General features: G+C 36.8%; 2 protein-coding genes across 4 annotated transcripts in view; one reads left to right on the plus strand and one right to left on the minus strand.

The window, feature by feature from the left end:
- The window catches only part of GYG1 (glycogenin 1), a gene marked incomplete at both ends in the record, with an annotated part of 39,520 nt that extends 34,293 nt beyond the window's left edge, over positions 1–5,227 (plus strand). For 2 of the 3 annotated variants that reach the window (XM_079704776.1, XM_079704777.1), the window contains 2 exons: positions 2,312–2,531; positions 5,054–5,227. In XM_079704776.1, the coding sequence (XP_079560902.1) occupies positions 2,312–2,531; positions 5,054–5,227 (394 nt within the window). Of the gene's footprint in view, positions 1–2,311; positions 2,532–4,740; positions 4,792–5,053 lie in introns of all 3 variants that reach the window. The other variant, XM_079704775.1, reaches the window with a different exon arrangement.
- A 9,892-nt stretch (positions 5,228–15,119) lies between these two features.
- The window catches only part of HLTF (helicase like transcription factor), a gene marked incomplete at both ends in the record, with an annotated part of 90,320 nt that continues 86,249 nt past the window's right edge, over positions 15,120–19,190 (minus strand). Inside the window, 2 exon segments of the mRNA XM_079704755.1 lie at positions 15,120–15,272; positions 17,618–17,698. Coding sequence (XP_079560881.1) covers positions 15,120–15,272; positions 17,618–17,698 — 234 coding nt within the window.

The following is a 19,190-nucleotide window of genomic DNA, read 5'->3' on the forward strand; positions in this document are numbered from 1 at the left end:
ATGCTTACGTGATACCTGCATCCCCCTGCCTACAATTTCCTGTATTAGCACCAGCTACCCAGCTCCTATCTGTTGGACAAATTTTAAGTCACATCCGCTATCTCAGCACCTCCTGCCCCACTGACCTTAGCTTTCAGTGACCTCCTTGCTTCTGAATTCTTAAGGCACTCACTGTTCCCATCTTCCTTTTGGCACTTGTATTCACCTTTATCATTATTTCGTTTTACATGTATAGATTTTCTCCCAGCCAGAACAAGACCATTCTTTTTTTTTTATTATTAGTTTCTGCTTTATAACAAAGTGAATCAGTCATACATATACATCTGTTCCCACATCCCTTCCCTCTTGCCTCTCCCTCCCTCCCACCCTCCCTATCCCACCCCTCCAGGCGGTCACAAAGCACCGAGCTGATCTCCCTGTGCTATGCAGCTGCCTCCCACTATCTATCTACCTTACATTTGGTAGTGTATATATGTCCATGCCTCTCTCGCGCTTTGTCACAGCTTACCCTTCCCCCTCCCCATATCCTCAAGTCCATTCTCAAGTAGGTCTGTGTCTTTATTCCTGTTTTACCCCCAGGTTCTTCATGACATTTTTTTTTCTTAAATTCCATATATATGTGTTGGCGTACGGTATTTGTCTTTCTCTTTCTGACTTACTTCACTCTGTATGACAGATTCTAGGTCTATCCACCTCATTACAAATAGCTCAGTTTCGTTTCTTTTTATGGCTGAGTAATATTCCATTGTATATATGTGCCACATCTTCTTTATCCATTCATCCGGTGATGGACACTTAGGTTGTTTCCATCTCCAGGCTATTGTGAATAGAGCTGCAATGAACATTTTGGTACATGTCTCTTTTTGAATTATGGATTTCTCAGGGTATATGCCTAGTAGTGGGATTGCTGGGTCATATGGTAGTTCTATTTTTAGTTTTTTAAGGAACCTCCATACTGTTCTCCATAGTGGCTGTACCAATTCACATTCCCACCAGCAGTGCAAGAGTGTTCCCTTTTCTCCATACCCTCTCCAGCATTTATTGTTTAGGACCATTCTTAAGTCTTACTCTTTTTATATTATGAGATAATATAAAGTGTTGTGTATTTAGTGAAATATAGTGTATATACAAAAGGACATACAAAAATGTTTAGTTTTTAAAACGCCTTCACCACCCAAGTGAAGGAATGGAACAGAGCCAGTATCTTTGAAGCCCCTTTTCGTCTTGCCCATCACAGCTTCCCCTTTCCTCCCAAGATAACCAATATCAGGAGATTTACATTGATGACAGTTTTCTACTCTTTAAACAGTACTTTTTTTTGTTTTGTCCTTATGTAAGTAGATTCATATGTATGTATTTCTATTTGAATTTGTATAATTTCTTTTTTTCAACATATTTCGAAAAGTCATCCTTTTTCTATGTGATCTGGGTAGCTACAGTTCATTCATTTTCACTGCTATATTGTATTCTATGATATGAATATACCAGTTGTCCTTAAAACAAAAACAGAATGGATAACCATCAAATTTCAGTGACATTGAACAGTCAGCATGTATTTCTTGCTCATATGTTACTGAATAGTCTGGGACAGCTCTGATCATCTCAGCTGAGTTTGGAGCCAGGCCACAGGTTTGATCCACATCTCTTGTGACTGTCTCATTCTTCTGGAACCAGCAGGCTACCCAGGGTACATTCTTCCGCTGGCAGAAGTTGTAGCTTCTCAGGGAGGCTGAACAGAAACCAGCAATGCTATTTTAAGGCACACTGCCACTCTGCCCACATTTCATTGGTGAAAGCAAGTCATGCAAACATGCAAATATCAGTCAGGCAGGAAAGTGTACTCCCCCTGTAGAGACTGGGAAAAGGCATGAACGCTTGCTGAACAGTAATCTAAAGTGTAGTCACTTCAGTTGTTTCCAGTTTATGACTATTTCAAACAGTGCTACTGCTGTGAACATTTTGATTATGTTTCCTGCTGCACACGTGTAAGAGTTTCCGTAGGGTATGTGCCTAGGAGCTGAGCTTCCTTCTGGGTTGTAGAGTGTGAGCATTTTCAATTTTACTAGGTAATATCAAATGGTTTAACAAGTGGCTGTACCTCTGCTATCCACGGTGGATCAGTGTTGGGTTGTTGCACTGATCCACTGCTACTTTGGGATTTTGTGTATACTTAACATATAATTGAATAACTTTAGAAGTCTAAAATGGTTTCAGTGAGCTCAACTTTTTTTCCAACCACTGCTTCAGGATGGAAGGTGAACTGTCAGTGCTCAGAATCCACTAACTGTTTCAACTTGTGCTCACTTGGCAGATTTGGTGCAAATGCCAAAGTTGTGCATTTCCTAGGACGAATCAAACCGTGGAATTATACTTACGATCCTCAAACAAAAAGTGTCAGAAGTGAGTCCCATGATCCCACTGTGACTCATCCAGAGTTTCTCAACCTGTGGTGGGACATCTTCACTACCAGCGTTTTACCTCTGCTTCAGCAGTTTGGCCTTGTCAAAGACACCCGCTCACACGTACACGTGGTAGGTTCTGTTTTTTTCCTTCAGGTAATTTGATGCTGTATTTTTTAAAACTTGGTATACTAGTAGAGATGGAATATTTAGTGGTATTTTGAACAAAGAGATAAAGTAAGACTTTGTGGAAAGAAAACAATGTCCATCTTAGAGTGGAGAAATATTACCAGCAAAGATTAGAGCAGAAGTAGATTTTGTGGCAAATTTCATTAGACCTGGGAGCAAAGGAAAGGTTTTTAGAGGTTTAGATGGATGGATAGATAGATAGATAGATCTATATAATATATATATATATATATATATATATATATATATATATATATATCCGTATGTTATAACTATAAAATTCTTAGCCCATTGTCCTAAGATTGTAAGATTATTCCCCAAAAAATAGTGGTTTACAAAAACAAAGAATGCCCCATTTCATGTTTTAGAAACTGCAAGTATTTAAATATACCTATTTTATTTTTGCCATCCGTGTAGAAGAATATATTCCAAGTGAAAATTACAATAACATGAACATACAGCAAATACTTTTCTAGGATTATTTTGATTTGCCATGTTTTACTCCTCTGGTTATATTGGATCTTGAAAAATAAATCTCTCTGTAAGAGGAAGATGACATTAACATTTACAGTAACAATTCTGACTTTAAAGGTCTTCCTCTGAGGTTTGTTCTTTTGGAAGAATTGGAAGAGAATGAGAAATTAAACTTTTATGTTACATATTAAGATATAAAGAATAAAACTGGGCTTCCCTGGTGGCACAGTGGTTGAGAGTCCGCCTGCCGATGCAGGGTACACGGGTTCGTGCCCCGGTCCGGGAAGATCCCACATGCCGCAGAGCGGCTGGGCCCGTGAGCCATGGCTGCTGAGCCTGCACATCCGGAGCCTGTGCTCCGCAACGGGAGGGGCCGCAATGGTGAGAGGCCCACGTACCACCAAAAAAAAAAAAAAAAAAAAGAATAAAACTGAATGGGTAAATTATAATCAAGTCTTAACAGATCAGTTAATTACCTTGCTATAATTATAAGAGACTATAAGGTTATAAGAGATCCTTCTCTTTGCTATGGTATAGATTTTAGCCATTTCACTTATGAGCACTTGTGCCAAAATATAAAAAGGAGAAAGGGAAAAATAACTAACACTTACATTCTTACACTAATTGCTTTATATGGACCAGGAAATAATACTTATACGGTACTTGGAACATTGCCAGGTACATATAGTAAGTGCTTAAGATATCTATTCTTATTTAACCCTTATTATAAGCACTCTGTCAAGTAAGTATTATTTTTGTGAATATCCCCTTTTTATATATTAAAATTATCTGAGGCTTAAAGAAGTTACATACCTTCCTTTAGTTATGTAACAGACGAGTCAGCAGCAGAACTGGGACTCACATCCCGGTGTGAGGGGCAGCTGTCCTTATGAAAGCACTGTGAGCAGAGCGCTCTGCAGGATGCTCCTGGCATCACTCTGGTGGCCTGTGGAAGGCAGAGGCAGGACTGGTCCCAGGGAAGGACTTCACGTTGCCTCGGCTATTATGATATAATCCCGTGGAACCTACCCAAATACCTTGGAATTCCAGGATATTTAAATACATATATACTTAGAGCAACAAAAACAGCTAATCAAACATTCTGTTCTACCATTTTCTCTGTTAAAAACAATACCTGTGTGTATTCATTTGCCTTCCTCTTTCTCTAAGCTTTCCAGTACTATCACACCTGAGAGCTTTCTGAAGGATAACTTTGATGTTCTTTTATGATACTGCTGAAGTTAATGGCCTACCTGTATGTAATGAGAATCGAATTTAATGCAGAGTAGGTTTGCTCCATTTCCTGCACATTTACCTTGTTCCTTCCACAACCCAAGGGCTGAGGGTTATGAATCAAGGGACGGTGAAGATGGGAAATGAAGACTTACTCAAAACTAAGCAAATTAACAGAAGCTGCAGGAATAGATACTACTTGGTAATAAGCTTGAACAGGAAGATAAATTTGGTGTATGGCTCAGACCGTTTAGCTTTCGCTTTTATAATGTGACAGCTGTGTATGTGGTGCGGCTCTCTGCTTAGGTTCTTTCTGAAGTGTAGCTTCTGAGGTATCATTTCGTTTAAGTTCTCAACCTTTCTGAGCCCACACAGATCAAGAACTTATCGTGAGACTTGTGTTCCCTTGTCCATCCATCTTACACTTTCTAATGAACTGTTGCAGCTTTCAGACTTGGTCTATACACTGGCTTTCTCTTGTGGCTTCTGTAGAAAGGTATGCAGAACTTAAACATTAACCCTACCCAATTAATTTGTTCTCCCTATGTTTTCACCGAGTCAAGAAGTCTTCATTTTGTTAGGAAAAATATCATGATCCTTGTATTTCTGTGTCTTGTTTTGTTTCATGTAATACTTTTCAGTTTTTGCTACCTTGCATGATAATTCATCCTGGTTCTTCTCACGTTCTTCAGTTTACTGCATTCTTTAAAATGGTCTTTCAGCTCTAAAGGAGTCTCTGATTATTCTCCCCTTTCTAGGAAAATGTGTCAGGAGCCGTATCACAGCTGTCCCTTGGGGAGATCCCGGCTACGGCAGAGCCTTTTGTATCCTCAGAAGAACGGAAGGAGCGGTGGGAACAGGGCCAGGCTGATTACATGGGAGCAGATTCCTTTGACAACATCAAGAAGAAGCTCGACACTTACCTCCAGTAGAAACACTGCCCTTTTCCGTGGACACATCCACTTCACAGGCACTTGTTTCCGATACTTAGTATCTAGAGCTGGGTTAAGAAAGGTCTGTTACAGTTGTTAGAGGCTTTCATTAAAACCCATCAGATGTGGGTGGGGGGTTTTGCAGGACAACTGGTGAGAACTGGGCAAAAGTTAAGTAGCAATTCTGTTATATGAACCACAGTTCTGCTTTTTAACCCTCAGCTTGTATTTCAGAAGTTCTCAATTATGCTGATTGCCAACATACGTGGTAAGGGAAACTCAAATCTTAAGCGGTTAAGATGGCTGTATCAACTCTTAAAATGTGCCAAGCCAGGCTCCAAATCAGTCTCCCTTCAGGTTGGGACACAGTACCTGTCTCTTGCTTGCTTGTTGTACCCTTCACTAGACCTGCATTTTAGAATCGCCCAGAGGCTGCCAGAGTGATTGTAATTCTGCTTTCAGGTAAAGACAACCTATAATAACACTGCTGAGTGATTCATAAGCATATCAACAAATGGTGTTAACCCATTTTATTTCCTAGTCTTAGTGTCTGAAGATGTTCACCAGTTTTCTATGTACAGTAAGGCGGCATGCTAAAATGCTTTCGTTCAGTTCTGTATATCTGAAAACAGCAGTGTGATGGTTACCTACAGTGGCACCTTGTATGGAAAATAAAGATTTATTGACATATCTTGGTTGTCTAATTCAATTAAGGGCACCCACTCCCCTTGAAGAAAAAGTATTAGGGAATTTTTCATAATTTGTAGAATTTGTGTTTTAAAAACCGGTGTAAAACTTGACACTGAAATACATGCTTTAAAAGTTGGTTTCTAGATATCAAGAGATATCTGCATCTAGTGTTCTCCAGTGATGGTGATGGATCTGATCTAATAGATGGAGGAAAGGGAGATCAAATTAATGTCACCCACATTTCTGTATGAAGTGGGTATTCAAATTTTAGAATATTGTAACCTTAAAATCATCATAGGTTCATCGTCAGTCTCTAAACATACGCAATAATCTTTCGGGACTGTTACAATCAGTACCAGACCCAATGTCTTCTAGCATTTTTATCCATGCCTTAGAATGATAGAAGTATAAAGCATATTTATTCAATGTACAGGTGATTCTAGGTTGCAAGGATGGCAAGCTAGTGAAGGGTATGATCTAAAATGTCGTTTTAAAACTGAAGTGAGTAATCAGAAGTCATTCTGTTGAAGAAAGCAAGAGAGACCATGACAAGAAACTTTAGAGGTTTAACTGGCCAGAAGCCGCAGTGGCTTTTAACCTTCAAGGTCACCTTCCTTTATTTCCACAATAGCCTATTGGTTACACAGGTCAGCCCTATTCAGTAAGGGTGTGGATGAATATACAGGGTATGGAAACCTGGAGGGCAAGAATGGATGGGGGGGCACCTTGGAGGCTGGCTACCAGAAGAGCTTAAGAAGAACCTGAGGACTTACCTAAAATTGTAAACTGTTAAATGGCAATTTCTGAAGATAAAATAAGCTATGATTATTTGGACTGTGGAAAATGAGTTGCTGTGATCTTCAAAGTACATGAAGCACTACCAGAGATTTAAGGGCCTCTGCGTGTCAGGTGCCATGGTACAAAGACCCCTCAAGATACTCCTAGTCGAAGAATCTCTGCATTGAGAGGTATGAGCTAAACTCTTCCAATGAGAATCCAATGCATAGAAAAATCTGGCTAAACTGAAATTAAATTCATTAGTGTAATTTGCAAGTCATACAAATAGAATCTTTATTTCTGGACAATCTCTTTGTGCCTAATTTTAAAGTTCATTTCAGCCTTCCGTTGCTTTCACAGTCTCAGTGGTCATAAAGATGTATCTGATTTCAAGGAAATACTTGAGCTTATTCCAGAAATTACATCTACCAAAGCATTAATTCAGTCATCTTAGTTTCACATCAAACACAATTTGAGTTGACATATATATTTAAGACAGACAACACAATAATTCATTGAACAAGCACTTAAGTACTGACCATATCACACATGTGATGGACATTAGAAATACAGGAGTGTACAAGACAGACATAGTTCCTTATATTCTAGTAGGAAACAGACTGAAAGAGAAATGAACGTATATAATTGCAAATTATGCTAAATAACATACACTGACAACAGGGAAAGTCCAGCTTTAGGGCACTCAGGAAAGACCTCCTACAAGATGATGATTAAGCCAGAAAGAGAGGCTCTGAGGTAGCCAAAAGGGAGTGAGGAGAAGGAAGAATATTCCCTTCAGAGGAAGTTGTGCAAGCAGGCGAGAACTTGGTGGAAATACAGGCTTATAAGACAGGATGGAGAGGTATGCAGTGGCTTCATAGGTGAAGGCATGGGCTTTGGATTTTACTTTACATTCAACAGCAATTGATTGCAGTTTTATTAATGTAATTTATATTTACCTCTTTATTAATGGGGACCTATAGAGACATGCAGAGGTAAGCAGAATAGTATCAAGGAGCCCCATCACTCAATTTCAACAATTGTTTCATCTGTCTCCCCACCAACTCTTCCCCTACTAGACTATTTGGAAGCAAATCCCAGATTAAAGATTTCATGTGAAATATTCCCATATATATCTTTAAAAACATAAGGACTTCAGAAAATTATCTCACCAAGAAACTATTAATTCCAAATGTCCTCCATTATTTTGTGTTTTATTTCCACTTTGATCTTATTAAGATCCAAGTAAGGCCCATACAGTGCAACTGGTTGATATATATCTGATTCCGTCATGTTTCCTAACCCTCCCTTCTTGTTGTTGCCTTGCCATTTATTTACTGAAGAAACCAGATTATTTGTCCTGTCTCCCACATTCTTCACTTTACTGATTGCAATTTGACATGTTTCCTTGTACTCTGTATTTCTTATAAACTGATTTAGAGGGCCAGTCAGATTAAGGTGTGATTTTTTTTGGGGGGGGCAATACTTTATATGTTGTTAGGTACTTCCAAACCTCCAGTTATCTTATGATCTTAACTGCCATTGATGATCATTGCCTAGATACAGTATCTCACTGGGGTTGCAAAATGGTGATGGTTACCCTGAGGTTGTTTCTATTAAAAGGGCAGGATAAATGCTTGATTCTCTCCCTTCACTCACTAGTTAGTATACAAAATAAGGAACTGGTTTAACAGTATCCTCCAAAGGTGGTTTTGAGGGGGTTTATTCTAGTATCATTATGAATTAATGAATTTTAATATAGTTTGTTCAATTCATTGCCAGTCCTTCTTAAAGAGTCTAATTGTCTTACCTTTGTGATTTACATTTTAAAAACATTGGTTCAGCAGCTGGTGGAAAATAGCTTAAATGAGAACAAGAGCTGATGGGGAGGCAAGTTAGTTTACTGTAGTGGTCTTGGAGCGAGACAGTGGTAATCCAACATACCTTCCACCAGGGTGAAGGCAGTAAAGCTGCTGATGGATTGGATATGAAGAGAGAGGAAAAAGGAGCAACTGAAACTAGAGGCTTGAGCAACTGCGTCTCCAACCTGGCTGCTCCTGAAAAACACTGGACACCTTGTAAGTACAGTTTCTTGGGCCTCATCACTATAGATTATGAATCAGTGGGCCTTGGTTGAGGTCACAGTATCTCTACTCCAAGTAACTATCAAGCAATGACTGTGACCCAAATGACACTTGAGAACCACTTGATACATTAAGAAAGTGTTTACACTGAATACAACAGGGAGTCAGGGTTTTTAGCAGAAGACGCCTGGAAAGGTGAGGTGGTGTTACACAGCCAGGGACTCAACTGCCGATCGATCAGTCAAGGCTTTCCAGAAGACAAACTCGGCTCCTTGAGTGATGTAGGAAACATTATCATAAGTAACATCTATAAATATAATTGTATAATGTCTACTGTTTAATGTCACTGAAACTTGGGGCATTAAGCTAAGTAAGACTTGGCTTCTCCTTAAATAAAATAGTCTGCCACAGTTTGCATTTTTTTCCTCTGCTTATTATTACAAATAGATTACTATTTTTACACTTGGGTATGTTATTTGATAACTTATTTGTCTGAGTTTCTGATGCTGAAATTCAATCTCCTTTAAGTGAAAATCTGTAAGAAAGCAAAAAGAGGAAAGACAATATTTATTAGGTATTTATAGCTTAATTTTCATGTCAGTCCTATAATGTTTATACAGTATTCTCATTTTGCAGATAATCAGAGAATAAGAAAGGTAAATAATCTGCAAAGGACTTTGATTCAGATTTGTGTATGCTCTAACTCTAAAACTATGCATTAAACAAATGAGTGATCAAAACAGACAATGAGATCAGAGAAATGGGCAGAGATCAGAGTAACCTCTGTATATAACCAGAAATATAAATGCCAGAAATCTAGGAAGTAACACAAATAATGGAAAAGCTTTCAGTTTGCTTGCTATGAGGATAAGGACAATGGCCTTGAAACAGAACGTGGGAAATACCTTTTACAAATGCTTTCCTAAATAGGCTGCCTGAAATTGTAATATAAAAATCGGTAAGAAAATTCAAGGATAGAATTGTCATGAATTTTGGCTTGGACACAGTTCAGCTTCACAACGTATAGACTTTGTATCTTAAAAGCCTATACAGGAAAAAAAAAACAAAAAAAACCTATACAGAATTATCCTGTTTTCACAGTTGTTTTATTGGCCCAGAAGAGGGAAAACTTGTTATATGACTATGCTGCGATACTGTGATGTTTTCAGGGTCAACATCCCTTTAGAGGTAAGGGCTCCAGACACCTATACTAAGCCACTCAACTCTTGTGATTTACTTATTCTGTGTTCACTTTTAAGTTTTTGAAGTTTCTTGATGTCCAGTCTATCAGCTACCACTACTTCCTACTGTCTGCCTAAAACAAAAATAGGGAAAGCAGCAAATGTTCAATAACAGGGCCTTTGAACACTAGTCGTTTTCTACTGAGTTAAGTATATTTACTGAAATCTGTTATTTTAGGTGGTCAGAAGCCTTTTTTGGCTTCTGGGCCCCTAGTTGAGATGAACAGAAACCTCGTCTTCAGATACCTAATATTGCCTTACTGTTGTGGCCAGGTAATATGCAATCTGAACAAGTAAGTGTATTTTGGAACTCTCCATCTGTATCACAAGAGATCACAAGACTCAAAGCCTTTTTTTCCTAAATTGAGGAAAGATATCAAAGCATCAGACTGGGGGGTGGGGAGGAGAATTAAACATATCATCTGGTGTTAACTTTTTTTTTTTTTTGCGGTACGCGGGCCTCTCACTGTTGTGGCCTCTCCCGTTGCGGAGCACAGGCTCCGGACGCACAGGCCCAGCGGCCACGGCTCACGGGCCCAGCCGCTCCACGGCATGTGGGATCTTCCCGGACCGGGGCACGAACCCGTGTTCCCTGCATCGGCAGGCGGACTCTCAACCACTGCGCCACCAGGGAAGCCCTGGTGTTAACTTTTTGTGACCCTATTTTTTATACAACATAAGAGGTAAAAGCTCTAAACTGAAAAGGCTTACGTAATTTATTTGAAATAGTATTTAGTAAAGGCTGTTAACTTTTGGAAGGGAAGAGTGACAAATTTACCATAGGAAAAAGCATATAATACGCATAAAAGAGGCTGAAAAGTCACTGAATTAGACTAACAGACAGATTCTTTTTCCTTCCCTGATCTTCCAAGGATACTCCTTAATTATGGTGAAGTATTAACTTTTCCATGCAAAGTTGCACAATTATACTGCAAAATCTGTTCCAGGGAGCCTAAAATACCAAGGGTCACTTTGTAGGATGTGTAAATAGGCAACATTAACTCAGATTACAAGAACATACATTTGTGGAGGTGATCAATATATCCTTATTTTTTAATCCCATGAATAATGGTGGATATAATAGCCTTTGACTATAAGTCAAATTTGCCTACACAAAGGGCAGATCCATGCCTTTGGAAATGAGCTCCAAGCTTGGTCAAGGTCTATGATTCACGCATAAAATCAATGTTTATCTTAATTCTTGCTTTCACCTGTACCTGCAAGAAACATATGAAGTGGCCTTCACTAGACCACTTCTCATGAAATATTTAACTTACCTTTATCACTATATCGATACCAGTGCCAAGAAAAACTTTTAAAAATCCTACAATGTACTATTAGGGAATAGCCCTTCCCTACCCTAACAAAAAGGGTAAATTAGTTTAAACATTCAGGAAACTGTATCCTAGTTAATTTTATCTGCCTTTCTAATCAACTAGAATGCTGAAAGATGGCAGGCTTACTGGAAACTTTCCTAAAACACTAGTCCTATCTCTGCTTTAGCAAATAGAGCACGTTTTAATATATAATCTCTCTGATGACTTTTAATATCACATCTATCACATCTTAAATACCCTCTTGGAAGAGTCTAGATGCACTATTTTTGCATTTTTCAAAAGTGCAAAGACATGCCCTAGAATTTGTTTTATTTACCAATCTAAGAAGTCATTTGGGTATTTGCTGTCCTTCTACATGAAGTCCCAGTGTAGCCTAGTTATTATAACTTGGTTCAGGTTAATGGTTAATGGAGGTTAATGGAGGTGTCCTGTTCCATGTACATTTGAATGACATACATTATTAAAACTGTACTATTTTCATGTAGAAATCAATTTTCATACTTAGAGGTAGAATTTAAAGGTCTAAATTTGTCAGAAAATTCTTGATCAAGAAGGTTGGGTAGGGAGCTGGAAAAGAGATTTTTTAAAATCCCATTTTAACCATTAAAAGATCTGACTGGGAATAAGATATCATCTGCCCTTTCAAAAGCAGTAAATTATTATGGCTTCATCTAGAAGACTGTTCTCCCTTATTATCACACAATAACTATGAATATATTAACATGGAAGAAAACATTACGTCTGCTTACAGGACTTCTAATCAACCGTTCCCCCTCTGAAGTAGACATTACTGCAGGGAAGCATCCCAACCATTATTCACAGCTATCAGAATTTTGGGGTCTTTTTATTCAGAAGTACCATAAAAATGAGGTCACAAATTCCAGAATGTAGAACTTGTAAGGAAGTTACTACATACTTACAGGTGAATTAAATGAAGGAAAGCTGTTGTATTTCACCTTTTGCAAATATTTTAAAGTTAATACAGTTGAAAACTTAAGGTTAAGCACTTGAATTCTTATTAATAAGCCAAACATATCATTTGTCCTCATGATTTTAATGAATCTTCCTTCCAAATACTAATGAACAGAACTTTGGCAAGCATATAAATAAAATGAATAAAAAACACACCAATGAATGCCAACAGAAAACATGCACTGCCTGAGTATTATTTTATTGGTACTCACTGGTTTTAAACATAAGATTATTTTCTTGATTATTTCCAATCCTGGAGCTGTAATTAGGGCAAAGTCTATAATCGAGAGTGTTATCTAGTATACCACTATACATAGCTATGATCACAACTCTTTTTCTGGCAGATGGAGAAATAAAAATAATCGAAACCAATGCTTAAGAAGGTCAAGACATTTAACATAAAATTTAAAAATATATACACTGATTTCTAAACATGAAGTCAACCAGTTAAGTTGAAATTTAGTAAAATTAAAAAGGGGTAGGAATATGAGTCAGTTATTCTCAGCTACTCATAGTACTTTTATGTACTCTCAGTAAAAAATAATTATATAATATAGACATCTTAACAGACGTGTGAGATTTATAAAGAAAGATTAAATGTTCTTTAAAGAAAAAGTACTCATTACAATTACGGCACTGAAGAAGCTAGTAATTTTTTCACTTTTATTAATTTTAAATTTAAAACAAAATCCAGTTTGAACCACAAGTGGGAATACAATATTTTCAAGATATTTCTAAAGCTATTACTCTACGTAGTAATGAAACAGAGTTAACAGCGTAAACATAATGTGAACTTTTCATTCCAGTAGTTTATGTATTTTCTTAGGATGAATTTGTTGTTTTTTATTTAACACCACTTAATGGAACTATACAAAACCAGAAAGGTATTTTTTAAATGACTTGCCAAATTTATCATTATGAATGTGTTTAAAAACACAAGTCTGTAAATGTTTGGGGTAAAGAAGCAAGCAAAGTCTTCACCTTTACAGTGAGTTTGCAAGGCTCTGCCTTTGTAAGCAAGAAGAGTAGGTTGTGTTTTTTGCTGCAAACTCTTTTTATACTTAATCTCACTGGAGTATTGGTATATAGAGAGCCCACATACCATATTTTATGAGATCCTGGTCAACCTGATTTTTGTGTAATGCTAGTCCTACAAGGTAAAGAACTTCCCTACTGCTCCTTGTGCTAGTGGACCAACCTCAAGTTATTATTCCACTCTCATCCCTGCAGAAAGGTCTGTTTGTCCTTTGCATCAGCCCTCTACCTCACCTGCTGCTGAAGAAAAAAGGGACTGGGAAGATTTTTGCTGTCTGATCCACTGTTCCTTTGGAGCAAAGGACAGGGCACAGAGAAGGAAGGATTTTGCTGCTGCTAAGGTATGTGCTAAATCTAAGATGTGTGCCCTAGAATACAACGCTGCCTCCAATCTCCTCTTATCTTTCAGTCAAGTCACTTCCAACACTGTAAGTAAAATATAAGGTTCTTAAATTTGTATCATCAAACATGAAGCTTCTCCTATTATAGTAATTAATTTCTGCTTTCTTTGGATTAAAAAAGAAGATTCCCTTAAGGAAAAAAATAACACTGCTACCTAACCTGACTGATAAATTTATAGTTTGTTTTAAATGTGACTAAAAGAGTCATCCAGGATTCTGTGGCAACTACCGTGAGTCTGATTATTAACAAACGTAGGAAAAAGATCTACAGATAGATGTAAGGGTGAATTACTGAAGTTCCAAAATCAAATTCTGATTCTAAACACAATAACAAAGAAAATTTTCCATTCAGGGATTCAGATGTCTTTAAAAGTTGAAACAATTTTGGAGGTCATCCAGCCCAACTTCCATCCAGATTATCATGCCTCACATATAGTAGTCTTCTGAATTATAAAAGTTTATAGTTATTTTTTTTAAACTACATAAATAAGAATTATCTATATATAGAAATATCTATTCAGCAATTCCATAATTTAAATATTCAAATCAAATTGGGCAGAACTGGTTCCTTCTCACCCCCCCAGACTGTATTTACACACTAATACATCAAGTTACATTTAAACAAAAAGAATGGTACCACCTGACTAAAATGGAGAAAACAGTGCTCTAACGCAATCCCCAATTTTTTTCATGAACATAAAATTGCAAGTCACTTATGTGAATTTTATCTCAGTGACACTGTAAAACAAACAAACAAAAAAACACATACATACACATACATGAACAAAGCCAAACAAAAAAAACAAGTAACTTGCTAATCTGGACTTTGGTCTCTCATTTAAGGTTCTGGAATGCAAATATGGTTTTGAAGGTCCAATAAAATCAATCTCTTGTATAGTCTGTGCACATATTAATCGTTTACATGGACTGTGAATCCACAGCATCACAAATGGGAGACTCTGGTGAATAACCAAATGTGTCCAACATAGAAAATAACTATTCGGTCAAAAGTATAAAAGGTTTGACCTTATTTGAAATATGAAAAAGCTGAGTACTTGGAAGATATATGAAAATACTCAGCATAGATAATATGAAAAGTTGAATAAAAGTAACTTTTTGTCTCAAAAAATTATTTTAGGCCACAGTATATAACAGAACTTATTGCTACCTGAAATATCATTAAAAATAGGTTCATATATAGAAGGAGATTATGTATTAGTAATACCTCTTCACTAATATAAAATGATATGCTCCTTTTAGAAGATATACTCTAGACCTCATTTCTAAAACTATTTTTCGCATTTCCAAAACTTCTGTATATATCTAATTAAACTGACCTTACCAAATCCCACAAATTATAAATCAATTAAAGTTCTGATTTCATTAATTTTAGCTTGTTTCATTTCACTAGCATCTGCTTTTTTAGTTCCAAAGGCTCCAGCTGCAAGTTCTCTCTTTGTGTTTTGTATTTTCAGCATATTTTCTTCAACAGAATCCTTCACAATGAACTTTAAAAAGAAAAACAAAGTTAAATTGGTTAAGTACTTTTTAGGTCACAATACTTGAATTCTTTAATTAAAAAAAAATTGAGACATGATGAAAATGATACTTTAAAAGAACCTGCTTTCTTACAGTATCACGTAGCTTTCAAAAAAGGTCAATAATAATCTATTAGAAACTGTTTCACTCCCCCTTTTTTCTCAATATATAGTGAGAATATTTAGAACATGATATGAGAGCTAGAGATGAGCACCATTTTCCCTTATCACTCAATATAGTCTTCCTGTATAAAGAATACAGCTGTAAGGACATAAGTTACATATTATAACTCCATCATCAAGATAAGAGCAACACACAAAAAAAGCAAACTTTCCAGGCAACTCTGAAGCTGGAATATTAGCAAAATAAATGTAACGTATTTAAAAAGCCAAATAAGATTTTCCCAGAAATGAAAGAACAAGCCTTCATCTGGTATAATTTATAACATCAAAAATTTAAGAGAAAAAAAAGTGATCATCTCAATAGATGATAAAGAAGCACTTGATAAAATTCAACGTTTATTCCTGATAAAAACCGTGACTTGAAAAAAAAATCCTCATTAACCCAGAAATAAATGTCCTCAACCTTATTTAAGGATATCTACTAGAAACTTACCAAGAATAACATATTAAATGTAAAACAATAAAAGTAGTCCCAACAAAGACAGGAACAAGTCAAGAATGATTACTGTGATTACTGCTATTCAACGCTGTACAAGAGGTCCCAGTTACTGTAATACAAGCTGTGTTATAAAATGTTACCAAAATACATAAAAGACCTAAAAAAACGGAGAGCGATACTATCTGAGTTTTACATGGGAACACTCCGTATTTATAAAGAAGACAGTTCTCCAATTAATCATAAATTCAATAAATCCCAAACAAGATTTCTTAAGTGGGATTTGGTAACCCAAATCCAAAGTTCAATTCAAGAGTAAATAATAATATTAATAACCAACACAATTTTCAAAAAGAAGGGTAATGAGAGCACTTTGCTCTACTAGATATCAAAGCATACGTTATAAAACCATAGTAATTACTAAAGAAATATTGTCCTGGGAATAGGAAAATAGATCAATGGAACAGAAGAGAGAGACCCATGAATTAGTTTATGATAAAGTGACATTTCAAATCAGTAGAAAAAAATGGACTTTTCCAAAAAAATGGTAATGGAGCAAATGATTCTTCATCTGAAAAAAATAAAGTTAGATCCATATCATGAATCATAAACAAAAGGTAAAATACTTCAAAAGAATCAGAAGTACAGGAGATTCTTTTTTTTCCCTCCGAATTTTCAGTACAGCAATTTTTATTGATATTTTTGTAAAACACTACTCCCAGTTTACATAATTTACAGGAGATTCATTCTTAAAGTTTGAAGATAAAGCCTTCTGTTCTAAGAAAGACCTCAAAATCCATAAGATACAAAGAAAAAGGCTGATATGTTTTAAATGATAAAAAATTTCTAAACTTTTTCATGACAAAAAGCACATAAAGTTCAAAGATAAGCAAGAGCCTGGAATAAAAAATTTCCAACATACATAAAACATTTAAAATCAGAATTTATAAATACGTACTTTATACTATAAAACTATATTTGTACTTTATGAAAACTGGGCAAAAGATACAAGCAAGCAATTCATAGAAAAAAATATTAACAAGAGATATGTCAAATATGCTAAAGGTCTTAGGTAAATGAGTATTAGAAGGTCACTTTTTGACCATCTCATAAGCATAAATTTACATCATTCTCATATATCATAAAGCCTATTTTGAAAACAACTTGATAGTTACCTAGTAAGATTCTAAATCCAGAATTCTGATTTTCTTAACCTATCCTGAAGAAATACTGTACTTGTACATATGCACAAAGATGCACATAATATAATGTTCATTATAGGAGTGTTTTTATTAGCAAAAATTGAACTGGTTAAATAGATGTAATTATGTTACCTGTCTACCATGATAGAATAATAATAAGTTTGATCTGTATGTTCTTACAGGGTAGTCTCCAACATATACTCTTCGGGGGAAAAAACACAGACTGCAAAATAATAAAGTATGATCCCATTTATCTTAAAATAAATTTTTGAAATTTACACATATACGTAAGTATGAATGTATGTAAACAAAAACTTTGACTAGCATGTTAAACTACTGATGGTAGCTTCCTTCTCAACAGCAGAATAAAGATGATCTTCATAGTTTGCTCTGCATAATTCTATTTCAATCGTTTACAATATATTTACGCATTATTTGTACAATTTTGAAAACCTTATCAACCTAATTTTAAAATAGATATCTTAAAAACTCACTTTCGTGATAATAACTTCTTGCTTCTGGCCAAGTCTATGGCATCTGTCAAAGCACTGATCTTCAGCAGCTGGATTCCAGGCCTAAGAAGAACATGAGTTGAATAATCACCACCCTGATCTGGGAGTGTTCTGCACAAGTCCTTTTGGTGCAGTATTATTCACTCACCTTTTACTGACTGAAATCTTTCTGAATGAATTCAGATAATGACATTACAAATGCTCTGGGGACAAAAATTTCCACACAGCCCCTGAGTACCTCCCCCAATCACTACTATGATAGGCAGGTATTCTCTCCCCTGTCATTTCACTACACCGCTTCTAGTCCCTAATACAGGGCCTGATACCTAGAAAGCACACAGTATAAATGATTGCTGATTAATCAAATAATATCTTTCTCATCCCCCCCCACCCATTTTACAATCAAACTATATCTGCTTAACAGAGGAAGTTTATACGCTCTCTTAAATTACTTAATTTACATGAGAAAAGATAGGTAATTGAATCCATTTATGAAAAAGTTTTCTCCCTTTCTGCTGGTGTTTGGTTCTTTTTCTTTCATTTTCCTCCTTTCATTATGTAAAAGCACAAAAAAAGATTTCAGGAGTAATGAGAAGTCCTAAAAATTATTTAAGACTCTGCCATACAATTTTCAGTATCTATTTTGAACTAAAAAAGTAACACTAGGGCTTCCCTGGTGGTGCAGTGGTTGAGAGCCCGCCTGCCGATGCAGGGGACGCGGGTTCGTGCCCCAGTCCGGGAAGATCCCACATGCCGCGGAGTGGCTGGGCCCGTGAGCCATGGCCGCTAAGCCTGCGAGTCTGGAGCCTGTGCTCCGCAACGCGAGAGGCCACAACAGTGAGAGGCCCGCGTACCGCAAAAAAAAAAAAAAAAAAAAAAAAAGCAACATTAGCTAACTAACATTGGCATTATCATGGGGACTGTCTTAAGGTGAAGAATAAAACAGTGAAGCACTGAAAAGGGAAGATAAGCAAAAAAGATATAGAGCTCTTCAGTCTAGAAAGATAGGAGTCAAGTGGTTTTGAAATAATATGAATTGTCAGGGTAGGGATCATTAAGTTTTAAACTAAACTATGGGATGACTCTTGAAGCTGAAAACAGGGTGTTTTGGAGAAAAGGAACATTTATACAGCAAAGTGCCAACTGAAAATAGAAGCAAAATCATAAATTAATATGTAGATGACAAGTTTATAGTACAACTTAGGCAGTTATTTTCTTCTTTTTAAAGTTCCCTTGAGGGACTTCCCTGGTGGCGCAGGGGTTAAGAATCTGCCTGCCAATGCAGGGGACACAGGTTTGATCCCTGGTCCAGGAAGATCCCACATGCCGCGGAGCAACTAAGCCCGTGCGCCACAACTACTGAGCCCGCGCTCTAGAGCCCGCGAGCCACGACTACTGAGCCCACATGCCTGGAGACTGTGCTCTGCAGCAGGAGGGGCCACTGCAGTGAGGGGCCCGCACACCGCAGTGAAGAGTGGCCCCCGCTCGCAGCAACTAGAGAAACCCCACGCACAGCAACGAAGAGCCAACGCAGCCAAAGAAAACTTTTTTAATA

The sequence above is a fragment of the Hyperoodon ampullatus genome (assembly GCF_949752795.1).
Source record: "Hyperoodon ampullatus genome assembly, chromosome: 5".
In the NCBI taxonomy this organism is placed as follows: Eukaryota; Metazoa; Chordata; class Mammalia; order Artiodactyla; family Ziphiidae; genus Hyperoodon; species Hyperoodon ampullatus.